The sequence below is a fragment of the Patella vulgata genome, chromosome 2, assembly GCF_932274485.2.
Source record: "Patella vulgata chromosome 2, xgPatVulg1.2, whole genome shotgun sequence".
Taxonomy (NCBI): Eukaryota; Metazoa; Mollusca; class Gastropoda; family Patellidae; genus Patella; species Patella vulgata.
Genome location: NC_065880.2, coordinates 80,672,273 through 80,698,343, shown reverse-complemented (window position 1 = coordinate 80,698,343; position 26,071 = coordinate 80,672,273). Strand labels below are relative to the sequence as shown.

Genomic DNA, 26,071 nt, shown 5'->3' with positions numbered 1-26,071 from the left:
GTAATGTGTTTGTTTGTATGTATGACTGTATATGGTACTGTTAGATCTAGACTTAAAATTGTCCGATGATTATGGTGATGTCATCTACTCAAGAACATACTTGACAATGAAGAAGACGCAGCTATTTGATTTCCTAGAAACTGAATAAAATTTTGATTTCATTAATTGACTCGTGTGTAGGGGTCTTTAGCAGTTTCAGGAAATTAACGCATCTGGAGAAAACTTACGAGGTGTAGCAAGTGATCATGGAAATGAGTGACAGTGCATGAAAACAAATAGAATACATCCATTGTTCTGGACTGGGTCATAAGATCAATGGTATTTAATATATAAAGTAAACATTGAACAGTACCACATTCTTTTCAGATTATATCTGGAGAAAACTTACGAGGTGTAGCAAGTGATCATGGAAATGAGTGACAGTGCATGAAAACAAATAGAATACATCCATTGTTCTGGACTGGGTCATAAGATCAATGGTATTTAATATATAAAGTAAACACTGAACAGTACCACATTCTTTTCAGATTATATCAGTACTTATTTCCTTCCCCTGTTGTAAGGTTTTGGGTTACTGCACTTAAGTGTTTGGACATATAAGACTTTTTTCATTAAAAAAACAAAACAAAATATTTTATGTCTTGCTATGGTTCTAGGGGAAAGTAGGTTAGAAAAATATTTTACCTTCATACACTGAGTTTGAAATGACACGAATTTTGTTTCAATGCCAAGTTTTTATACAAAAAATAAACCATTACTAGGCTTTACACCCCATGTAATGGAGTATGGTTGTTAAAGATTTGTTATTCTTTAAGAGTATACTGTAATTATTAGTCTTTGAAGATAGTGTTTGTTTGGGGGGGTTGGATGGCTTAATGGTTAGCGAGCGCGCGCTGTATCATAAAGTCTGTCATTGAGTCGACTGACGTGGTTACGAATTCCCAGTTGTACGTGACAAGGAGTAGGGTCGCCTGTCCAACCTCGTGGGTTTTCTCCAGGTCCTCCGGTTTCCTCCCACTGCTAAAGACCCCTATGCGCAAGCGAATTATAGAAATAAAATTAAACCATATGTTGGTCCCGAAATGACTTAGTTTGTGTCGAGTGGACATTAAACCCCATTTCTCTCTCTCTCTTTATAGTGTTTGACAGCAGCGATACTCCAGAATGTTCTGTTAATTTTGACTACCTTGTTCTGCACACTTTGCAATTTGCTTCTCGTCCTTGGAATGACCCTTGAATCTCTAAAAGGAATAATCAGTCCCAAAATTCTGTTCATTATTATGAAGATATGACAAGCCTGCCATCATCTTTATTTGCTGTGAACCAAATGGATGGGCCTGTTTTAAATCCAAGCTGTGATATTATCTAGCATTGGTATTTTGATTTAGTTTTCTTCATTAAATGCTAAGTAATCAATCTGAGTACATTTTAGATTGGATTAATCCATGAGAAATTTGATATTGTTCAAAAAATGCAAATCATGCTTTGTCACTTTAAAATGGATACAGCTTATACGAACACAAGTCATCATGCATAAAGCAATGAGAGATTATATATTCTCCGATAAATGCAAATTATGCTTAGTCACTTTAAAATGGATACCACAAGTCATTTAGTTGACAATAAAGCACCATTAACGATTTATTTTACTGAGAAAATCTGAGTAATTCAATCTTGTTTCACTTCTCTTTAGTGATAATTGTAAATTACATTTAGTACAATTGATGAATTAATTATTCAACATGTCCCTAGTCGATATTTTCTCTCTCATTTAGTTAATGTAAATCCCATGGTCTAACTGTCGACATGGTTTAAAGTGGCATTATTAGTATTGATTTATAACAAGCAACCATGCCCATCTATCAACAGAGTTAATAGTAAGTGCAGGGGGACCACACCACACACAATTACACAAGACAAACCTACGGACAAGACAAAATATACAGAGACAACAAACGAACAGTGAATGGATCTGGGGGGCTAGCTGTATTGATAGAGGCTTCACTCAAAATGAAGAACAAACTCACAGTAAGGGAAACAACTCAAGAAAAAGAGGGAATATTTCACAAAAATGCTATATTATGGCCATATACAAACTTAATAAATCTGATAAAGTTCTGCATTTCTCAAATACAACATTTGAAAACTCTAATTGTTACATTGGTATGCTACAAAATAACGTTTATTTACAATAAGTGATGTTATAGAGAGAGATCAACAATGGCCGTCATTCTCGAAAATATTGACGGAGCTTGAACTGTTAGAATATCTAAATCAATATACTCATTCAACAATTATATTTAGTATGATTAAAACTGATTATTGATGACAAATTATTCCGGTGTATGGTCATTTTAATATAGGAGAGTTTAGGGATATCAGTTACAGTTGGTCAGAGTGTTAACCACCATTCAACTAACTATTAGCAATTCATTATAGATGGTAAATAGTTGTAGAAAATACATACTACTACAATATATGGCCTACATATATTTCTGCAAACATTAAATTTAGTTTAGAAGGGACTTATAGACGATTAATTTATTGCAAACTAAATAAGTTGTCTCATTAATAAATAAAATATTAAAAAAGATTGTACAGGAAGATTTTGTCATCCAGTTACGGTGAGTGTCGTTTTGTAGACAAATATGACAGTAGGCGATATGAAATTAAATAGGCCATTTATTATCAATAAATGTCAGGAAAATATAATATACGTAATAACAATAATGTAACCAAAATAGACTAGAACACAAAAATACCACATTGGTAATGATTATTATGAATTTAAATACCGATTAGCTAGCTTAATATATATTTTGTTGATAAAGATGGGGTACAGTATACACCACCAAAGATTGTGAAAGCCACAAGAGGGGAGAATGACTAGACCTTAAGAAAAAGTTTTTATCAAATTTTAAATTGATTGATATATAATCACAGATGGTTTAAATCAGAATTAAAATAGCTATGTTCATCTAAGATTTTTAATGGGGAGGGATTTTTGTGAACTTGATACTCTAGACAGGATTATCAGCCTGTAGACACTAATGACCAGTGTGACCACGCTTATCATTTAATTAGCATATTAATTGTCTCGAGGTGTAACGGCAGTAAGGACACATCAATTTGAATTTCTGTTCTTCGAGGAATACCAATTAAAAATTCTGCCTCTGATTTCTCCAGGTAAGAAACTAACTTAAAAACAAAAGGTACTTCTCAAAAGCTTAAACATACATTATGCAAGAGTTAAATCTGCCTATTGCAGGTCTTTCTTTAATTAACTTATCCAGACTATAATCAACTCTCGATGGCACAGCTAGCCTATGATATTTACTGGATTATAATCCCATTTGCTGCTCGAATTCCATTCAAAATTTAGTCATGAAATGGATGATCAAGACTATGTTTTTTTATCTACAGACTTTAGTAATGATGATTGAGGCTAGGCCGAAATTTCAATCGCTTAATTAATTCTTGGTTCATAGTGGATCAATTTGGCTGAAATTTTCAGCAAATTGCCTTTACATTATCTAGTTTTTAAGTATTATATTGAGAACTGCCAGCTCTTTATCTTATCTCCCATAATGTATCTTTAATTTAGTTTCAAATATTTAAGTTTTAGGAATTTTAACAAAACATCGTACTCAAGAATTGAGTGGGGTTTTTATTGATCAAGAGAGAGAGAGAAATGGGGTTTAACGTCCACTCGACACAAACTAGGTCATTTAGGGACTAACATATGGTTTAATTTTATTTCAATAATTCGCTTGCGCGTAGGGGTCTTTAGCAGTGGGAGGAAACCGGAGGACGCGGAGAAAACCCACGAGGTTGGACAGGCGACCCTACTCCTTGTCACGTACAACCGGGGATTCGAAATCACGCCAGTTGACTCAATGACAGACCTTATGATCCTACTGATCAAGACTCGGAAGAACGAATAATAAATTGGTATGGCCTATACGGTATCTGCCGTTTCTATGTTTCTGCATATTAATCAGACTTCTATCGTTATCTGTGTCAATTGTTTTAATGATCACACTCCTCCCTCCATGTCTCCAACCAAATCCTGGATAAGTACGAACAATTGTTTATTTAAAGATAATTCCTAGTATTGTTAAAAAGGATGGTCATCGTCCTAGAATTAATTATTTTAAATAAGAATCAACACAGGGGAAACTTGTCTTTCTTTAAGTAAAGATATTCTTTGAATGACACTGTATCTAGACTTGATTCTGGTAAGATCTAAATATACAATTTTTATATTGAAAATTTGACAAGTGGTAACAGGTGTTATAGAAACATTAAAGTCTCTCTGCTTTAAAGCCACTGATTGTATGTGCTAAACATTTTACATGGTTCAGAATCCCTCAATGGTCTAAAATATGTTTTTATCTATAATAGGAAAGATAGGCATTAATTATTTATTTAGATAGGCTATTTATTTATAATTCATGGTTTCTCATAATATATTTATAAAACTTTTTTTATACTGTCTTTAGAGATATTAGTTTGCTAATTCAACAGTATTGTAGTTTGCTAACTTTATTATGTGGAAATGGCTTTCAATATAACTCAATAGTAGAGTTTTATATTACTAAGGAAGGGTTTTTAATTATAATACATGGTTTCTTCATATAGTTATAAAACTCTTTAATCTCCTAATTACCTTGTTCATTCTGTCTTTGAAAATGGATTCATTCTTCCTCTTTGATGTCTTTGATTCAATAATTGGTTTCATAATTAATCTTGTATTTATTACAATTTTGGGTTGAATATAAATTTCGGTTCAAGTTAAAAAAAAATTTAGTTGGAATATTGATGCCATCAGGAACTATGTGTCCCATTAATGAAGAAGTAAGTTATTTAAAGTTATATATAATAATAATATATTAAACATGCATTTTAATGTGTCCCATTAATGAAGAAGTAGGTTATTTAAAGTTATGTAATAATAATGTATTATACGTGCATTATGCAAGAACTAAATCTGCCTAGTTATGGCAGGTCTTTCTTGAGGCCTGAAATGTTAACTAAATTATTAATTAGACATTAATTAACTTATCCAAACCATAGTCAACCCTCGATACCATCGCTAGCCTGTGATATTCAGTGGATTTGAATCCATTTTGTGATTGATAATTTAACATAAAAATGGATAATCAAGACTCTGTTAATTATAGAACCAACGTTAGTAATGATGATCGAGGCCAGTCGAAAATTGAATCGTTAATATTTTGGTTCAGAGTGCAGCAATTGGACTGAAATTTTCAGCATTTTCCGTATTCATTACCTATTTTTTAACTATTACAACAAGAACTGTCAGCTCTTTATCTAATCTTACCTAATGCTCCTTTAATTGTAAGAATGGTCGAGTTTATTAATTTGTGCCAATAACAGCCATAATATATTTCATCCATGCTACGTTCTCTTGCATCAGATTATTTGATGTATTTTTAGGAGATTTATCTTAAATTCTGTACACAGGTAAATACCAGAATCCTAATTACCCACCTGTGTATCATGAAATAAGGTTTACAATGGACCACCTGTCTTGTTTTCATCTTGTCGTCTGTTTCAATCAAAAACAGCTGATCAGAGTAACAGACACAGTAACCTGGGTAGTAAAGTAAACAAATTAGATCTTGAAATCCGTTCATAAAGAAATAAATGTAATCAAATAATAAACAGACAACTCGGACCATACTACCTGGAGATATATAAGAGAGATAGGGAGGGAGAGAGAGAGAGAGAGAGAGAGAGAGAGAGATTAACGTCCACTCCACACAAAATAGGTTATGTTGGGACTAAAAGTAGGGGTCTTAGCAGTTGGAGGATCTGGAGAAAACCCACAAGGTTGGACAGGCGACCCTACTCCTTGTCACGTACAACCGGGGAATCGAAACCACGCTAACCATTCGGCCATGCACCCCCGCTGGAGATATATAACATTACTGGAACATTTTGACAACCATGTTGATGAAGTTGCTTAAATGTATACCATATATAAATATATGGTTCAGGAGGTTGGGTGGCCGAATGGTTAACGCGTGCATGTTGGATCATTGAGTCAGGTTGCATGGTTTTGATTCACTGCTTGTACATGACAAGGAGTAGAATAATTGCAAATAAAAATCTTGTGGTAATAGCTAATTGACGGCGCCACGCTTCTAGCACTAGCCAGCCATTCTGACTGATGGCACCATGCCTCTAACAGTACACTGCCTGTTTCTGACTGAGAAGGTCGATGAACTGGTTGTCCATCAAATACTTGACTTATTTCAATAGTAGTATGTGGTAAACAAGTGTCATTCTTGAAGAGACATTCCAGGAATTTCTGTCTGACATGTCTGTGGAGTATATTAATCTTTAGATAAATAAATTGACTATATCAGGTTAATACAGGAGTCAAGGTTTTATTATTGTTGGTCATTCCTGATTTTACTAGACTTTAGTTTGTTTTTGGTCATTCATAATTTTACTAGACTTTAGTTTGTTGTTGGTCATCCATAATTTGACTAGACTTTAGTTTGTTGTTGGTCATTCATAATTTGACTAGACTTTAGTTTGTTGTTGTTGCCCATTCATAATTTGACTAGACTTCAGTTTGTTTTTGGTCATTCATAATTTGACTAGACTTTAGTTTGTTGTTGGTCATTCATAATTTGACTAGACTTTAGTTTGTTGTTGCCCATTCATAATTTGACTAGACTTCAGTTTGTTTTTGGTCATTCATAATTTTACTAGACTTTAATTTGTTGTTAGTCATTCATAATTTGACTAGACTTTAATTTGTTGTTGGTCATTCATAATTTTACTAGGCTTTAGTTCGTTGTTGGTTATTCATAATTTTACTAGACTAGTTTGTTGTTGGTCATTCATAATTCTACAATTTTACTAGACTTTAGTTTTTGGTCATTCGATAATCTTACTGGACTTTAGTTTGTTTTTGGTCATTCATAATTTTACTATATTTGAGCTTTCATTGTATTGTTGTGCATTCATAATTTACTAGATTTGATCTTTCATTCTTTTGTTGGTCGTTTACAATTTTACTAGATTTTAGATTTTGTTGTTTGGTTGATCATTCACAATTTTACTAGATTTTGTTGTTTTGTTGGTCATTCATAATTTTACTAGATTTTGTTGTTTTGTTGGTCATTCATAATTTTACTAGATTTTAGGTTTCGTTGCATTGTTCGTTTTCACAGTTTTACTAGATTTTAGGTTTTCATTTTACTGATGTTAAAGACCCCTACGATCAAAAGAAATATTGAAATAATATTTACTGTTTGTTTATCCTGATATGACTAAGTTTGAGTTTAATGGATGTTAAAAACCATCACTCTCTCTCTCTCTCTCTCTCTCTCTCTCTCTCTCTCGCTCTCTCTCTCTCTCTCTTCATCTTCATGAGACCTGTTCTCTCTCTCTCTCTCTTTCTCTCTCTCTCTCTCTCTCTCTCTCTCTCTTCATCTTCATTTCATCTCCCCCCTCTCCCTCCCTCTCTCTCTCTCTCTCTCTCCCTCTCTGTTGTCAATCAATATCTGAGGGGACTGAATTCATGTTTTTGGGATCAGGCCATACAGTGGGTATTGAATAAACTAGTGGAAATTATATTGTGTAATTGAGGGAGTATTTCAAGTCTTTATTTAGTAACAAGACAATGTCAGTGTTTAAAGGAACTCGTTGCATGTTTGTTTAACGAGACCTGGGTGGTCGATCGGGCCTCGCAATAACTTCAAGTCTTTCTCTTGGAATGTAATTAATGTACAGTCGGGTCAATATTGGCAGAACTTCATGCCACAGAGAAACAAACATTTGTTGGTTGTTAAAAGGAAATATGCCAACCAAGGTAAGAGGATTAAATCAAAATGTGGTGTGTTGATATTAAAAGCAAGTTGTTCGATTAGATAACATTTGTAACACTATCTACTTGAATTGTTCAAGCTTTTCTTTGATCTCGACAGATTGGCCAGGAAGTATGTAGTATTATCAAGTGCACGTTGTTGACAGATTTATTTACAAAAAAAGATTACTAACATTCTGAAAACATAGAAAGATATATGGACAGGATATTATTACAATTTAAAAGTATTTTTTTAATGAAGTTATGTAATTTCTGTGTAAAGTCTACTGTCTGCTTTTATTTAGTTAGGGGGGTTGGATGGCCGAAAGGTTAGCACGTGCGTGCTGTATCATACGGCCTGTCATTGAGACAACCGACGTGGTTTCGAATCCCCAGTTGTACGTGACAAGGAGTAGGGTCGTCTGTCCAACCGCGTGGGTTTTCTCCGGGTCCTCCGGTTTCCTCCCACTGCTAAAGACCCCAACGCGCAAGCGAATTATTGAAATAAAATTAAACCATATGTTAGTCCTGAAATGACCTAGTTTGTGTCGAGTGGATGTTAAACCCCATTTCTCTCTCTGTCTCTCTCTATTTAGTTAGAGCTACAGTGGCTTGCTAACCAGGAGGTCCGTGGTTCAATCCTGGTGTTGGTCTAGAAGGTTCCTCAGGATTTTCCTCCTTAGTTTTCAGTGTCTAGTCATTCGGATGGGATGAAAAACTGATTATGTCTTGTGTACACATTGGTCTGCACATAAAAGTACCCATGTCAGTTGGAATTTTGCCAGAGTGCTGCTGTCAGGGAAAAATGTCCCTCATAACACACTGCATGGTGCAAGTGGAATACTTGCGCAGGGATACACTCTCTTGAACCATTGAATAACCCGAGCGGTATTCAATGGTCATTGCTTTGAGTTCTATCTATTTAGTCACCTGCATTACCTTGAGGGTTTTCTCTGGGTGGTCCGGTTTCCTCCAACTATTAACAACTGGTGTCTACCTATGTCTGGTCGATTGTTCAATAATGACGACCAAATTTGAATATGCTTTAACGTCTGTAAAATAACGACCAGCTACTCTAATCTGGTTCTTACCATCTTTGTGTAACCTGCTTTTCTTCTCAATGGGTCTGTTGTTTTTTGATGTCTTGTCTGACACTAATTCCATGCCTAATTACGTGGGAGGGATAACTCATTTATTTGGTGCCAAAAATAATAACCCAAATATTCTTATAGAAAGTCAAACTCTGGCACAGAGCCTAGAATCTGTCGACACACATGGTTTTTATTAATGTATAATTATAATAACAACAATAGTGGATGAGATGAGATGAAATGAAATGGGATTTAACGTCCTACTGTTCTGCACTGACAGGGCAATGAGGGAAATTTTGCCCCAACAGCGGCACTACGTCCTACTCTTACCTCAAATTCCAGTTGTCAGGGGTTCTTTTATGTGCACGCCAATGTGAACATGGTACTTTGTTTTTTTTGTCCCATCCGAACAACTAATAATAAAACAATGGTGGATGACATGATAGAAATATTAATGCAATCTTCCAAACAGAGTTGTCTTCCCTTGTAGTTTGAATGTTGTATAGCGAGACTTGTGTGGAGAAAGATATTAATGTTTGGGTTGTTTTGATTCTGAGACCTGTGGTGTTTGCCAAGAAAGTGCTCCAGGATCTTTCAGCATGGTATCCTCAATATGTGGAAATTTGAACCACAGATATATAAAACTAGAACTCTAACCTAAAGTAATACTAGGACTATATTTACGCCAACACAGTTTGAAATTAGAAATCTTTTTTTAAAGAAAAATAATACTAGAAATTTCTGCGGTGACCGACTATATTTTATTTGTCTAATAAAAGACGTAATAATATATAGAAATTTGAGTTTCCGATATACGCAAACAATGTCAACAGCACATACTACAATACTACCACCGACTATATTTTTATCGTCTAATAAAAGACGTAATATATGGTAATCTGAGTCTCTGATATATACGCAAATGATATGGACGCCACACTTAGTGCGAAACTTTTAAAAATAGTAATACTAAAAATTTCTGCGGAGACCGACTATATTTAGTTTGTTCTATAATAAAAGACATACCGGTATATGGAAATCTGATATGGGCAATCGAAAATTTAAGTGACGAAAAACATCCTCAATAGATTTGAGTGGGTTTTTCAAACGTTTGTAATTGTTGGTAACGAAAGTGGAGTCTTGTGACGGTTATTTCCATTAATATTTCCTGTTTTTTTAACAATCTCAAGTACCAGTTGAATAATTACAACATAACAACACAAAAATAACCATTCAAAATTTTTCTATTGATTTCCTAATACGTAATTTTTCTTGTCAATTGATTCATTATAATCCATGTTTTTAATATTTTGAAATGTCAAATCTTTAGATAAGATTAATGCTTTCGTGGTATCCAAACCCTCTTAAATCAAGAGAGAGAGAAATGGGGTTTAACGTCCACTCGACACAAACTAGGTCATTTCGAGACTAACATATGGTTTAATTTTATTTATATAATTTTCGCTTGCACGTAGGGGTCTTTAGCAGTGGTAGGAAACCGGAGGATCCGGAGAAAACCCACGAGGTTGGACAGGTGACCCTACTCCTTGCCACGTATAACCGGGGATTTGAAACCACGCCAGTCGACTCAATGACAGACTTTATGATACAGCGCACTCACACTAACCATACAGCCATCAAACCCCCCTCTCTTAAATCAAACTGAACCTCTTACTATTGATATACTCATAAATGACATAATATATCCTCAACACTGCTTTATGAAATTGCTTTTCAGTATTCCAACCTCGTGGGTTTTCTCCGGGTCCTCCGGTTTCCTCTCACTGCTAAAGACCTGTACAGGCATGCCTATTATAGAAATAAAATTGAACAATATGTTAGTCCTGAAATTACCTATTTTACGTCGAGTGGCAATTTCCATTGAGAGAATAATTGTGTATTGTCAATCAGACGAAAAAGTAACAAATTGTAATTCCAGAATTAAATAGCAAGAAAAAGGGTGCTGCCATGGTAAAATTCTCATTAATGTAAATTCAGTTATGGATCTGATTTCATTTCATTGCTTAAGATTTCCCAGAATTTGAATTATGTAATAATTATGTCATTATTTCTGGTCACGAGATTCAATTATGATCAAGTGGGCGTAAACCACTACAGGAAAACCATATATGAATAGCTTACAACTCAGTTTCATATGACCTCCAAAACTTCCGTAGTTTATCGTATCTTATAAGAGCTAATGACTCCTTGTGTAATCGACAGTTGGATTTTAAAGTTTCGAGGGAAAGTTTTTAGCCAATACAAGATGAAGCCATTTGCAATGTGGATGGTATGTTGCGTTTGTTAATCTGGACTTTCCTTTCCTTGAGAATATTCTTCGTCAGGTTTTCTTTTTATGGATTTCATCATAATACATTTATAATTATAACTTTGTTTCAAGAGTTTTGTATGGAGGTTTTATAATAAGTAAGGATTTGTTTCAAACAGGTCGAAATTTTTCGGCATTCAATGGTTTCACACTTGATAGAAACACATCATATTCACAGTTAAGCTGTGGGATTGGTTAATACAAGGACTTATAGGAGATTGCATTTGGCATTTGTGGATCACTTCCAGGAATGACAGAACTTATAGTGGTTGGACTAAGTTTAAATTCAGTAAATTGCATGGTTATCATCATTAGGACATTGATGATCAGTATATATATATATACAGCTGCTGCATTGGCCAAATGGCCACTAAGAGCAATATCTATAGCAGCTAAATGAGATTTCTACTTCAGCTAGGAGCAATTGTTGCAATCCTTACTGCTCGGAACAGTTTGTGTCAGAAGTTGAAGTTTTACCTCATACTGGATCTAGTCGCAGCTTGCATTCTCTTCTCCATTCTCTTCTTGTGGATAGTTAGTGTGTGACAGCAGAGAGAGAGAGAGAGAAATAAGGTTTAACATCTGTCATTTCGGGACTAACATATGGTTCAATTTTATTGCAATAATTCGCTTCGCGTAGGGGTCTTGAGCAGTGGGAGGACCTGGAAAAAACCCACGAGGTTGGACAGGCGACCCTATTCCTTGTCACGTGCAACCGAGGAATTGAAACCTCGCCAGTTGACACAGTGACAGACCTTATGGTGCAGCACGCAGACGCTAACCATTTGTCCATCCATTCCCCCGTGTGACAGCAATAAACCGCTCATGACGGCAACTTAAAGCTGGCTGGAAATCATGAGACTACTCTAGATGGAGTTGATGATATTGTTCCACCTATAGGACTATCTCTTAATTACAGGTATCATGGAAGAGGGTGGACTTGTTCCGTCTAGAACACCAAATAACACCTCTTATATATTTACACAACTACCTGTTTTTAATGGAATTTTTTTTCTTTTTTTTCAGAAGAGCGTTGGCCCCCAAATGTTGAGTTTATCTCAGATGTTTGATCTAGCTGGTAACGGCTACGATCGCCACCTAGATCACCTAGAAGATATTGATGTAAGTATTCTGTATTTAATTCTTTACCAGGTTGGTGCAGCCATGGCTTTTACCTCTGTATATAAACTGTTTGTCATGCTGCCATGCACACAATCAATGGGAAGGGAGGGTTGTAGTCCTGATTAGTTTTCAAAACGATTATCTAAGATCACAAATACACCATTACACTTCTTTTCGTTCACTGATTAACAGATTATAACAGATTAAAGATTAATAAACTAGCTAGACAGATTGAATCAGGATTAATAATTTAATTTTCCTTATGGTGGATTATAAAATAAAATAACAACTACAAAGAATGGATTGATTAATTACCTTTGATCTACTGGGTACAATGGTTCTATTATATACGAGGTTCAAACAATGTTGCTCTGTAGTCTGTATGTTCTACCACAAGTTTATTAGGAACTGGACAATCTTGATCACAATGTCTGTCTGTTCTTTTACTATGTTTTAACACTGGTTTATTATATTAGGAACTGGATAATCTTGATGACAATATCTGTTTGTATTTATTTAACACCAGTGCAAAACAAACCTATAATTTTGATCAATATAATGACCACCTTATTTTATGCTGTCCATCTGGGAACAAAATAATAAACAAAGATCTAAATGTATTATTTTTTCAAAGAAAAAGGGCGATAATTGCGAATTTTTAAAGAATGTAATTTTGTTGAAAAATATATTTTTACTTATTTCTGTCTTCTAGTATGATATTATGTAATACAAACGTTATTTTTTTTTTAAGAATATATTTTTATTAGGTACATCCAAAATTATTTTGCTGAGGACATATTTAATTTAATTCCGTCTTCAAATATGAAATTATATAATCCAGTAACTTTGTTGAGGACGTTTTTAATTTGATTCTATCTTGAAACATGAAATTATTTAATCAAGCATTTTATTTTTTGAAGAAAAATCGTTTTAAGTAACTTTGTATCTGTTTAAATATTGTGATATTGAAGGTACATAAGCTGTTTAGGTTTATTTTAGTAAGGAATATCTCGGATCTTGGGAATATCCTTGCTGATACTGATTAGAGAATAAATAAGCTTCTGATACAAATATGTATTTAGGATTAGTTTAAGAAGTATTAATTTGGTGACGCTTGATAACAATTGATAGATTTCCTCCTAGAAATCTCATAACGAAGTGGATGAGAAACAATTCAAAATATTTAAATATAAAAATTTGAAATAAAATATTGAAATTATGATAAAAAGCATTTTTTGAAATAAAATATTGAAATTATGATAAAAACCATTTTTTAAAATTATGATAAAAAGTATTTGTTTTAATAAAATTTTGAAATTATGATAAAAACCAACTAGACCCCATTTTCAGTCATAGTTAAAAACAGGGCATTACCTATTAACAGAGACCAATAAGTTTTTTCTAATACACTCTATACCCATGAAAATGTACAAATATAGCAACTTTGATACACTTCTGTAAAAATGATATATGTTACCACATAATAAATTTAGGACATATTATTTTTGGATTGTATCATTAAATTTTGATTAAGATGGTGAAGATACTGTCAGAGGATGTAATAATGTTGATTAATATTCACCAGGCGTAATAGCTAGTGTTTATCACATAGCCGACTCTTGTATGTAGACCTGTCTTATAACCTTGACTTCTTTTACTAGGTAGTTGGCGCCAAAACAAGTGGCTTCTTTTATCTACCCTGATTTATATCCGCCATGGTTATCAATGAATGTCTTTTATTTTTATTATGCCATGAAGATAAGGAACTTCATTCATTATAGCATAGCCCAGATGAAGCATTGAGGCCATACCAATTCATATTCTAATTCATCGATGTTTAAGAATAATAAATAACCACATTGAGTCTCGTGAACAATGGTTTTCTTGTTTAAAATTTCTAAAAGCGTTTGAGAATTAGAGTATATTTAAAGTAGCTATAAGTCTCTAACTCAATATCATCCAAAATCTTCGACATTGAAAACACAAATTATTTGTCAATTCAAATCAACATTGATGTTGTGATCTTACGGGGAAAAGATGAGCTTCTGATATCCAATAATTAAGACAAAATAAACATTTTACCATCGTGTACCATGGTGCATTTCAGCGCCATTTTTAACAAGGGACCCGTAGAAAGAGGCTAGATATATTCCACAAGTCATGTCAAACGGTGACGTCATATTCTCATCTGGAGAGCATGCGCAATAAATCAGTATAGAGTGGAATAACCAGACGCTAGTGATTGTCATTGGATTGAGACTCCTGGTGTATTTCGCCGAACATAACTGATTAGAAATTGCAGTAAAAACAGAAACGATTGAATGCAAATCAGTTTATATACATTCACATTACATTATTATATACGTTGCGACCCATTTGTGTCAATTTCTATGTCCCAAATATTAGCGATTTAGCTCTTTTAAAAGTATTTTTTCTCTGAAGAAATAGGAAACAAAATTTGATAGATGTTCCTGAAAAACAAAAATACAAACTTCTATGGCCTAAATGGTACTATGATTATATCCATAGTGTTAATCTGGAGAAATCTTTTGTCATCTTGCCATAAATTCTTGCTTCATAGTGTCATTCTGAGTAAATCCTGGCAATTGAATTCTTGCTGTTTTGAATGTTGATGTGTTCATAATTTCTTATTTTTTCCTATCCAAAGTTTACCATACAAAATTTAAAATCCCCCCAAAAATTTACTGCTAAGACAATCGGTGCAGTAACTTAGGACTTTAAACCCAATTTCATTTAATTTTCTATTGCAAATAAACTTTATGAATTCTGTTTTGATTCCTTAATTCTAACTTGTGATGCTTTCCTAAAGGTCCCTACCTCATCAGGAATCACCTGCTGTTAAAGTAAAATCTATGGTCGTGTTTGAGATTTAGAAAATTGGCGAAAAATTTGTTGTGTTGTGAAGAAAAATGTTTAAAATTTGGATAAATCTATCATTTGTCTCACCTGCCTAGCTTGAATAATTTGCACTATTGATAAATAAACGGGTTTTTTGTATTTGTACTGAAACTGTTGCCAGAATCGTGAAATAAGCTGTCCATATCGACCAATTCAACCCCAATATGGCAAGAACGGCGAGAACTTTAGTTAAATTTTGTTTATTCGACAAAACCTACCGTTTGTTTTGGAAAAGTTTCAAGAATGTTTCGAGGTTAGACCAAACGTTGATCCGGGGGTGTTTGGGTCTGATAATGACCAACTGTAACGGAAGGCCGCAAATAACAAATTTACCAACGAAAATCTAACTTCAATGTTGGATCATGGCTTTCGATGTATGTCCCCTGGAAATCGCTAATATGGCTACCATTGACATAAGTATAAATCTTGGCCGCAGTCCATGTTGACAAGATGGTGTTACTGTTTCCCTTTTGGAAACGATTATTGACCGCGTGTAAATCTTTTCGCTGGTTTTGTTCTGGGAAACTTCCTCTGCTTGGTCATTAGTTTTGAACAGTAATCGGATAACGACGTTTTTTCTTTTAGTTCTCAACGCTAAAATTTCTGGATAAAAGCGGAAACAATTTTCAGAGTAGTTTAATTTTAAGTGAAGTGATTGAAAGAGTTGAAAGGAACCTAAACAATATTTTAATTTTGAGAAGAACGATGATTATTTCTGAATTCAAATGATCACGTCAGAAAATGTCAGTTGAATTGCAGTTCTTAGCGAAATATCAAATGACTGCTAGAGCTTGAGATTGATCTTTAAGTCATTTATGAATTCCACTTTTTAAAAGAAATATCAGAAAACAATTTATGAAGTGTGAGCAATATTGACAACTAGTGATAATTCTAAATGTCGTGGATGACTGCTAGCTTGCTATTGATCTTCAAGTCATTGAAGGTGTTTAAGAGATAATTAGTGCCTTATTGCCACTAATAAGACAACAAAGGTTGTGTGATTCTGAACATTAATCCCCTTAACTTCATTCTATAAATACTGGGACTTCACTAACAGAACAACAGTTGACATTCAGTTAGTGGTGGAGCAGGTTCTAATAGGATCTCAAACATTTACACAATATGGGCAGAAATCTGGATATGTTTAATTAAAAACAAGCGTTTTCTGGCAGATACTTTATGACAGACTTTGGATTTCTGTTTCAATTTTTCTGGAGATTTATTTAAAGACTTGTGTGCTTGCAGAAACATTAGTTTTGTCTGCAAATAATTCTCGACAAACATCAAGACTTTTACAAACATTAGCAGACGATTTTAGGATTGTGTGTAGATTTTTATTGAAATTTTAAAAATGAAAATGAAGAAACCTTTAAAACGTAGCATCATGGATGTCGATATTGACGTAGAATATGACGTTAAATTATTTTTGGCTCGATCTTTGCAGACCCTGATATTTCAAGATGGAAATCTATCGTCTGGCTCTCTGGAGGCGTTAATACAGCATATCGTACCAACTTCTGATTATTACCCTGACGTAAGTACAATTTTAATATATGAAACAATAAAGGGAGGGAGAGAGAAATGAGGTTTAATGTCTACTCGACACAAACTAGATCATTTTGGGACTAACATATGGTTTAATTTAATTTTCAATTATTCGCTTGCGCATCAGGGTCTTTTTTACCGTGGGAGGAAACAGGAGGACCTGTAAGAAAACCCACAAGGTTGGACAGATGACCCTACCCCTTGTCACATACAACCAGTGAATCGAAACCACTCAATGAAAGACCTTATGATACAATGTGCACACGCTAACCATTCGGCCATCCAAACCCCCACGACAAAAGATCTTTTAACCCTGAATGTTAAGAAGATGAATAAATCGTCTCGTTTCTGCATAAAGTCTGTTTTTGTTCTACTTTTGAGCAGGGATTTTTAGATAAATTTTAATATATTTTTAATATTTCTCTGTTCTTGCTAGAACAGCTGATACCACTTCTTGTTTGAACAGATCACATAGTTTATAAATTTTGGATTGTATTTAATGTTCTCTGTTTAGCTATTACATGTATAAGGTAGTTATGTGTAGTATGCACAGGCCAGAGTATGCTTACTCTTTCTAGAACATCTTATACCACTTCACATTTTAAAAGTTCACATAATGAACAAATTTGATTTGTACTTTTGTATTTCTCCATTGTGACAAATAAATGTGATGTTCGGTGTGGTACACGGGGCAGGGTATGCTTATTATTTCTAGAACATTTAGTACCACTTCCATTTTAGTTCAGAAGATTCACATTGTACACTTTGTGATTATTTATACAGCTATGTAAAATTTGATTAATTATGGCAAAACCCTTTTATTGAAAAGGCAAGTTTAGGTGAAGGCAAATATTGCAACACCCAAATCCGAAGTATTCTAGGAGAACGCAAAGATTGTAACAATTTAATGAGTAGTATGAGAAAACCTTCTCTTCGAATCCCAAATCCGAACAGTTAAACTCTAGGAGAACTCAAAGATTGCCACAATTTATCTGTTTTTATTGGTTTTACGTGCGAGATCTCCCGACTATGGCGTCCATGTTTATTTGTGTGTTTATATTTGTCATTATATTTCAGAGGACGTATATATTTGCCTTCCTGTTGAGTTCGAGATTGTTTATACGGCCACACAATTTACTTGCCGAAATATGCCAGGTAAGATATATTCAAACACGACCTACATTCTACGAGACCTGTCGCATATTTAGGATGCTAGAAATTTATAAAGTACCCCGACTAACATATGAGGTACAATATTGTTAAGGTTTCCCTATTATTTAGATGGTTCTGGTGTTTCCTTTGGTAAATTCTAGGAACTATGTCGCATATTTAGGGTGCTAGAAAATTCTACGAACCCTGTCGCATATATTTAGGATGCTAGAAATAAAGTACCACGACTAACATACCAGCTACAATTTCGTTAAGGTTTCCTTTATTTAGACAGTTCTGTTTTTTCCTCTATGAGACCTTTCACATATTTAGGATGTTTCAAATAAAGTACCACGACTAACATATATCAGCTACAATTTAGTTAAGGTTTCCCTTATTTAGACGGTTCTGTTTTTTCCTTTACAGACCTTTCACATATTTAGGATGTTTGAAATAAAGTACCACGACTAACATATATCAGCTACAATTTAGTTAAAGTTTCCCTTATTTAGACGGTTCTGTTTTTTCCTCGATGAGACCTTTCACATATTTAGGATGTTTGAAATAAAATACTGGGACTAAATGAGCTATAATTTAGTTAATGTTGTGTCTATTTTTCGTCTGATGAGTTTTCTAACTGAAATTTAATAAGTGGGCTGTTTTTCCCTCTGGTGAATTCTTTTGTGGAGTTTGACATTTTTTCTGTGAGAACTGTTTAACGTGGAAGAGATTATCATATCGAGTGGATTGAAGTCATGTTTAACTGTTAACTTGTTGGGATTTCTCCAAGTTATTGACCGTGTAGTATTCCTATCACTTACAGGATTACGTCTTGTTTTCTAGAATCAGCATATTAAAATGTTACTACTTCTCTGTAGAAAATCATTTAAACATGCATTATGCAAGAGCTAATCTGTTTATTGCAGGTCTTTCTTTAGGCCTGAAATGTTATCAAAATTATTAATTAGACATTAATTAACTTATTCAGACCATAATCGACTCTTGATGCCATCATTAGCCTGCGATATTTTCTGATTTGAATACATATTAATAGATGATTAAACGTAAACATGGATAATCAAGACTTTGACGATTGAGGCTAGCCTAAAATTGAATCGCTAATATCTCAGTTCAGAGTGAAGCAATATGACTCAAATGTTCAGCATATTCTGTTTTCATTATCTATTTTTTAACAATTATAATGTCAGCTCTTTATCTAATGCCCCTTTAAGGATATTGATTAATCTTTTTTTAAAAATGGAATATTTTCATTGTTTGTTGACTAAAAATCAAGTCATAAAGCTAAGTGTCATTAAAACTACAAGTCTTTGAAACAGAAATAAATTTATTTATTGTGTGCTAAAACTACTTGACCCTTGAACCTAAAAATACTTGACTCAAAGTCATGTTGTTTTTAAAGGTGTTAAAACCATTTTCTCTGTGCCTGAAAAACCCATTAGCAAAATCTGAAAATAAAACAATTTTTGACAATAAAACTACTTGACAAGGTGAAAAAAGATCGAGGAAGATAATGTCTACAGAGGGGATTAAAATGCCAGTGGACTGGAAGGTGGAAATATTGATACAGTAGTCCTTGATATCCAGAATGACAGATGAGGATTAATTACTTGTCGGATTAAGGGGGATTATTTTCATTGTTATTTTTGAAAAGGGGGTAGATTATCTAGGTGGCTAAAACTTGTTGTAGTGGTCAGTGATGCAAGATTGATTAGTCTATGTTAGAATAACTGATCACATGATTAAATCAAGAGGCTAGCCAGCTCCTTAACTTTTATTGGTAAATTAATAAGAGGGATTTAAAGGGTTTCGGGGTCATCTACTTGTATTTAATAAATGAACAGAAGATTAGGAACCTGACTGTTTATTTATTTAAGGATTTACAAAGTCCAACGTCTGATCCTTATTTTATTAGGGGTAACAAATAATTTAAAATTCAAAAACTAAAGCCTTTTAGTTCACATTAGAAATTTGAAACAACATATTGTTCTTTTTGTTTTTTAAAACAATATTTTTCTTCAGGATATCTGATTGGGATCGGAGAACGGGCTTACCCTCTCCCCTGTTGTTGATGTAATTAGTTATTTAGAACCTGTCTGTGGTAATCTCTGACAGTTGATGTCTGCTCTCAGGGTTGTAATTGACATCCTAACATCATTGTCATTTGATTAAATCCAGAAATGTGTTGATTTTTTAACCTGATTTGATCAATTATTAACTAATGTGATTTAGGAATTAATGAGATTTGTAGATTTATTTCATCAATATTTGACAATAATTATCTTGTAGAGTGAATTCTCGCCAATGAAACAGTCTGTTATGGCGAGTTTTTGGCCTGAGGTGCATGGGACTGTGGGTAAACCCACTAAAAACATCAACGCTGATTGGTTAACCAAATGTCTGATGTCATAGGGTCAAAAGCTGCTCGTATGACCTTTGACACAACTTTCCTCTACAACTGGTCAGATCTTCATGTAGTGTAGGCCATCGAAAGTATAAAAAAACGAAACGAGATATAGATCTGTATTTTAATCAGATTGATTGAAATGTTGCACTATTATTGTTTGTTATCCATGTTTTTTTATTGTTTCAATGTTTGTTTTTTTATTTTTTGTCAGGTGTGTATATTTCAACAGAATCTTGCTCAAGACAGAATCGACAAGGTATGATGAATCATATTTAGATATAAGTTTTTAAAAATGAATAATTATCATAAAATAATGATATTATGTACTGGTTGTCATGATGATGGGAGCCATGGTGACCCAGTGAGTAAGGTGCTACAACACCGATCAGCTGGACTGAAAATATCAATTATTCCTTTATCCTGTTGTTTTCTTGGTAAAAATTGACCTGGTTATAAATCGTGATACGAATCGTATCGTAGAACTTGAAACGCAATATGTGTCTTAGCGTGACTGTAGTGTTAGTTAAACACATTTCATCTCATTGTTGTCTGTCTTTTCCAGGGATCACTGGGTAAATTTGGACCTCATATTGTTAATTTATTGAGTGAATGGACGGAACTATTTCCCTATGATTTCCGTGATGAGCGTATGAAGACACATCTCAAGGATATCACACATCGCATGTTGGTAATTTACCCAGAATTACGGAAGGAAGTCAGCGCTATGATGCATAACCTAGTCATAAAGGTAAGTTTTTACATTATCCACACGATCGTTGTGCCAAATTTTTGATTGGTTACTGTAGTTGATTCATAGTGATTTTCCAGTGTGGTTCCCCCTTGTCAATGATCCAGGATGGAGGGCCTGACAAAGACAGCTGTCTAGTTGGTTGGATAGAATGAATAACCGTGGTCCCGTGTATACATTGGCGTGCACGTAAAAGATACCTTGACTGTTCAGGGAAAATATCTGTCATAGATCACTGTATGGCGTATGCCCGTCTTTATTAGCTCAGTCGGAGCAGAACAGTAGGACATCAACACTCCATTTCATTTCATGAACCAGTAGTTGATTGAAAAGGTGTAAATTTGCCATTTGAATAGTGGCTGATGCAGTAGATTAAAATCACATATTTTATTTTTGTTATTTCATTGGCATTGTCTGAATTTATAATGATGTTTCTGGTGTATATGGAATAGACCAGTTGATTAACTGTCAAAATATTGGGCTCTTATATTCAGTCAAACAGGCTGATCTATTATTAATTCTTGCAATTTAAGATAAATTTAACTGTTTCAAGAATTGTTCTTTTCTACAAAACATCTTTATTTGAAAATTGAAATTGTCAATATTTTTGGCGGAGAAGTAGTGTAAATAGTTGGCCTTGCAAAGTGATCTGACACCGGCCCTGCAGACTTACAAAAAAGGGCAACTAGTGAGGTTCTTATGACACAGGAAGCATTGTTACGATGCCCGACCCTTTTCCTTCTAAAAAAGCAATTTTCTAACTTAAACCACATTAAAACTCTATTTAAATTTTGTCTGTTTATGAGTATTTGTTATTAAAGTATAAAAAAAGCGTGTGAAGTTATTAGAGAAATGAATGAAGCTGGTTAAATTAAATATAATTTATTTTAAGGACTTGAACAGCTGGTTATACCAATATTTCATTTCTTAATTTTAAAAATTCCGTTAACGCCCTTTTCTCAGGATTATACCTGATTTAAGCTGGGGTTTTTTTTTTATGCCTCTTGTAAAGAAATTAAGATTTCAATGAAAATAATTTTAAAAATTCTGTTAACGCCCTTTTCTCAAGATTATAGGAGATTTAATCTGGTTTTTTTTTGCCTCCAGTAAAATAATTCAAATTTAGATGAAAATAATAACTGCTTAAAACCCTTTATGCACAAGAGAATAAAATAGAACTGTATATGTTAGTCCCAAAATGGCTGAGTTAAACCCAATCTCTCTCTCTCTTTCTCTGGCAAGACAAGTGCTTCACCTTTAGAATGTTATGAAGATTTATTTTAAATATACTAGTCACAATTTAATTTGAATTACAAGGAAATCAGTACATTTCACACACCCATTAAAGGAAATTGTCGATGGTCAAACCTTTGTAGATCAATAAGGTTACTTTCTGCAGGATAAATCAAGTGTCTAAATGTCGAGTATCTTGCCATCTCAATGGTATTTCCCCGCTAAAACGCCTTCCAGAGCTCAAGTTTTATCTAAGATCACCAGTTAAGGGTCTGCTGTGGTAAGGATATTTTAATTAGAAACTGAGTGATTCATGCGGTTAAGGATCTAAAGTCGTAAGGATATCTTAATTCGAAACTGAGTGATTCATGCGATTAAGGGTCTACAGTCGTAACACTGTTTTAATTAGAAACCGATTGATTCATGCGATTATTGTGTTCATTTCTGGTAAACCTTAATATAGTTTCTTCCAATGCTGGATTTCCCCAATAGTCAATAGTAGGGCCTTGACCTAGGGCCCACGGGTATCTGTTGAACAATTTTTAACTTGACAGACAATATCAGGTTACCAAACCTTGTCTTTAGTATTTTTAGATTTTGTGTTTAATTGTCTGTTTAATTCTTATTTTTTTTAGCTTGCCAGATTATCAAAGTACGAAGAAATGTTGAGTAAACTAAATTCAGAAGCTTTACAGAGTGCTCATGCACAAGTTGTACCAACCGTAAGTTATTCTCCAAGACATCATTTCCATTTCAAACTGAAAGTTTAACTGTTTAATCAGGATTTAGTAACTGAATGAAAAGTTGCTTAAGAGTTTATTTCTAGTGAAATTCTTGTCAAAATGTGTCGCCAGAAATAAACCTTTAAGTAACTTATATTCTATATAATTATATTGTTACATTGTGTCAAATATTATCTATGCAACATTATAAGAGGGGTGTGTTTAGGGCATGGGTTCCATGTCGGCCGTATATGCCGGTCGGGACCGAGGGCTCTGGAAAATGACCAGATCTGGATCAGACCCGTAGGTCATTTTGCACGCCGGAAAAATAGCAAATTTTGTGCTAAATCATAAAATCACGGACACAACGAAACTCTGTGCGTGTCGTGATGTAAACTGTCAGGTGTAATAAAATTAACAGTGTTCAGTAGCCCACGAATGGAAACCACTGCCAATTAATTTAGGGGTATCAAGTTTGGCGTGAGATCTGAGGATTACCCGAGAATTTTATATAATCAGAAGATCTGAAACAATATTACAATTTCTGGTTCATATAGAATTTGTTTATACTGGCCATGGATAATTAATATTTTGAGGTGCAATGTGCCAATAAAAATGGTTGGCCATCAATGCTATAGGCTGCCGGAATGATTGACCACCAATGCTATAGACTTCCCTCCACATCCCTCTGTGAAATGAGGTGCAATGTGCCAATAAGAATGGTTGGCCACCAGTGCGATAGGCTGCCCTCCTCATCCCTTTGTGAAATGAGGTGCAATGTGCCACTTGGAATGATTGGCCACCAATGGTATAGACTGCAATGTGCCACTTGGAATGATTGGCCGAAAGTGCTATATAGACTGCCCTCCTCATCCCTTTGTGAAATGAGGTGGAATGTGCCACTTCAAATGATTGGCCACCAGTACTATAGACTGCCCTTCTCATCCCTCTGTGAAATGGGGTACAATATGCCAATAAGAATGATTGGCCACCAGTGCTATAGGCTGCCTAATTTATGACACATTTCTATTGTTTCTATTAACAGACGGACATTATTGAAGTTTGTCCTTCACCTTTAGTATTAGCACAACAATTAACACATATTGAAATGGAACGATTAAGTATGATCGGACCAGAGGAATTTGTTCAAGCGTTTGCCAAAGAAGAAATGAACACAGAGGTGAGTAAAGGGAAATAACTCTTGTTTAAAGATTATATTTTGCTGGGGCAGAATTCGAAGCCTGATAGTGGAAAGCAAGACGGTTTAAGATGATACTAGCGTTGGCCTGTATATAGAATTGAAGTCTATCGGTACCAGGGGGCAGGGGGTGTGGGTCTTATTTAGTTTGGTACTGGCATTGCTCCAATGTTAGCCGTGGTAGCCTACCTGACATATCTATCACGTTTCGACTACATGCTTTTAACCACAGCTAGCTATGTACCCAATACTAACTAACCGCAAAAATATTTGATATCAAAAATAATCATCATTGGATGACAATTACGAGAGAATATATCAAATGTATTTTTCAGACAACATTCCGAGATATGAAGAAAACAAGTAATTTAGAAGCATATGTTCAGTGGTTTAATAGACTTAGTTACCTCGTAGCAACCGAAATTACCTCAGTAAGTATTTCTTCAAATTTCATTTCAAGTTTTTGTTGACATTTTCAGATTGTACATCATCCTTTAGAATAGTCAGCAAGCGTCTTACCCACTCAGCCACCGTTGCTCACTGTACTGTTCAAATTTCTTTAACTTGTTTATTGCAAATATTTTAGCAACTGAAGAAGAAATTACCATATATGTTAGTTTCAAAATTATTTTGACTAATTTATCCTAAATTTATTTTTTAGCATCTGAAGAAGAAGAATCGTGTGAAGATGATTGAGTATTTTATCGATGTCGCAAAGGAATGTATCAACATCGGCAACTTCAATTCTTTAATGGCCATTATAGGTAATTTGTTTACTCCTTGTTTTACTCTTTGTTCCTCAGTTAATTTGTATTTTATAATCACACAGTTTCGTTACCTGGCAACTCATGTTTATTCCTCTTCTTTAACATGTTTAGTTTCTAACTAATATTCTCTTTATTAAGGTCGTGGAATTAAAATGAATTGTTCAAACATTTTGTCAAATGAAACCGCTGGTCATATTTGTGGATACGAAAGTAAAGCCATTTATTATTAATGCATAGGTGGCTATCCTTGGAGCATTCCAAATGGCAGATTTGATCATTGCTAAAATTGAGAAATAACAAAAATATTATCAATATACATTTGAGTTATCAGAATTTTTCTGATAACATTTGTCTTTTTTTTTCTGCGAAATTTGCCTTTTTTTTCTGAGAAAAATTTGCCTTTTTTTTTCTGAGAAAAATTTGCCTTTTATTCTGAGAAAAATTTGAACAATTCATTTAAATGAAAAATCCCAGGGTAGCAGATTTCATTGGTAAGTACAGAAGCTCTAAATTAAGGTAAATCTGAAAAAAAAACCTGACTCACCTCAAACCCTCCAGAACTTGATGCACAGTTTTGTGAAGAAAAAAAACCCCAAAAACATTTTCTACAGCATGAAAATGAACAGAATCATTATATATTATAATTACCCAATTAAAGATATTTACAAAGTAATTCTGGCATGGAAAGTTGGGCGATCTCTCATTACCCAATATTTTCAAAGTAATTTTGAGCTTCTATTGAATTAATTCATTAATTCATCCATTAATATTTCCTTTCAGTTACCTAAAATCTGTTTATATCTTAATTCTTTTTCATTTTACAAAAAATTATTTGGTAAAGAAAGAGAAGATTTATTTTTTTGTTTTGTTTACCAAATTAATTTTTTTGAATTTCTCTCATGTTTTTTTTATGCTTTATTTCTTTTCCTTTGTAAAAATATCAGAATTCACACTTTAAAAAAAAAAAGAATATCAGA

The 26,071-nt window shown here is 33.9% G+C and overlaps 1 protein-coding gene across 5 annotated transcripts in view; it reads left to right on the top strand.

Annotated features, from left to right (window-relative positions):
* Positions 1–26,071, top strand: part of LOC126812008 (ras-GEF domain-containing family member 1B) — a 187,900-nt gene that overhangs the window by 152,797 nt on the left and 9,032 nt on the right. For 3 of the 5 annotated variants that reach the window (XM_050538108.2, XM_050538109.2, XM_050538111.2), the window contains 9 exons: positions 12,293–12,388; positions 16,752–16,841; positions 17,930–18,007; positions 20,638–20,682; positions 20,989–21,174; positions 23,043–23,129; positions 24,175–24,309; positions 24,663–24,758; positions 24,989–25,091. In XM_050538108.2, the coding sequence (XP_050394065.2) occupies positions 12,293–12,388; positions 16,752–16,841; positions 17,930–18,007; positions 20,638–20,682; positions 20,989–21,174; positions 23,043–23,129; positions 24,175–24,309; positions 24,663–24,758; positions 24,989–25,091 (916 nt within the window). Of the gene's footprint in view, positions 1–11,110; positions 11,228–12,292; positions 12,389–15,746; positions 16,842–17,929; positions 18,008–20,637; positions 20,683–20,988; positions 21,175–23,042; positions 23,130–24,174; positions 24,310–24,662; positions 24,759–24,988; positions 25,092–26,071 lie in introns of those variants that run through there. The other 2 variants (XM_050538112.2, XM_050538113.2) reach the window with 2 other exon arrangements.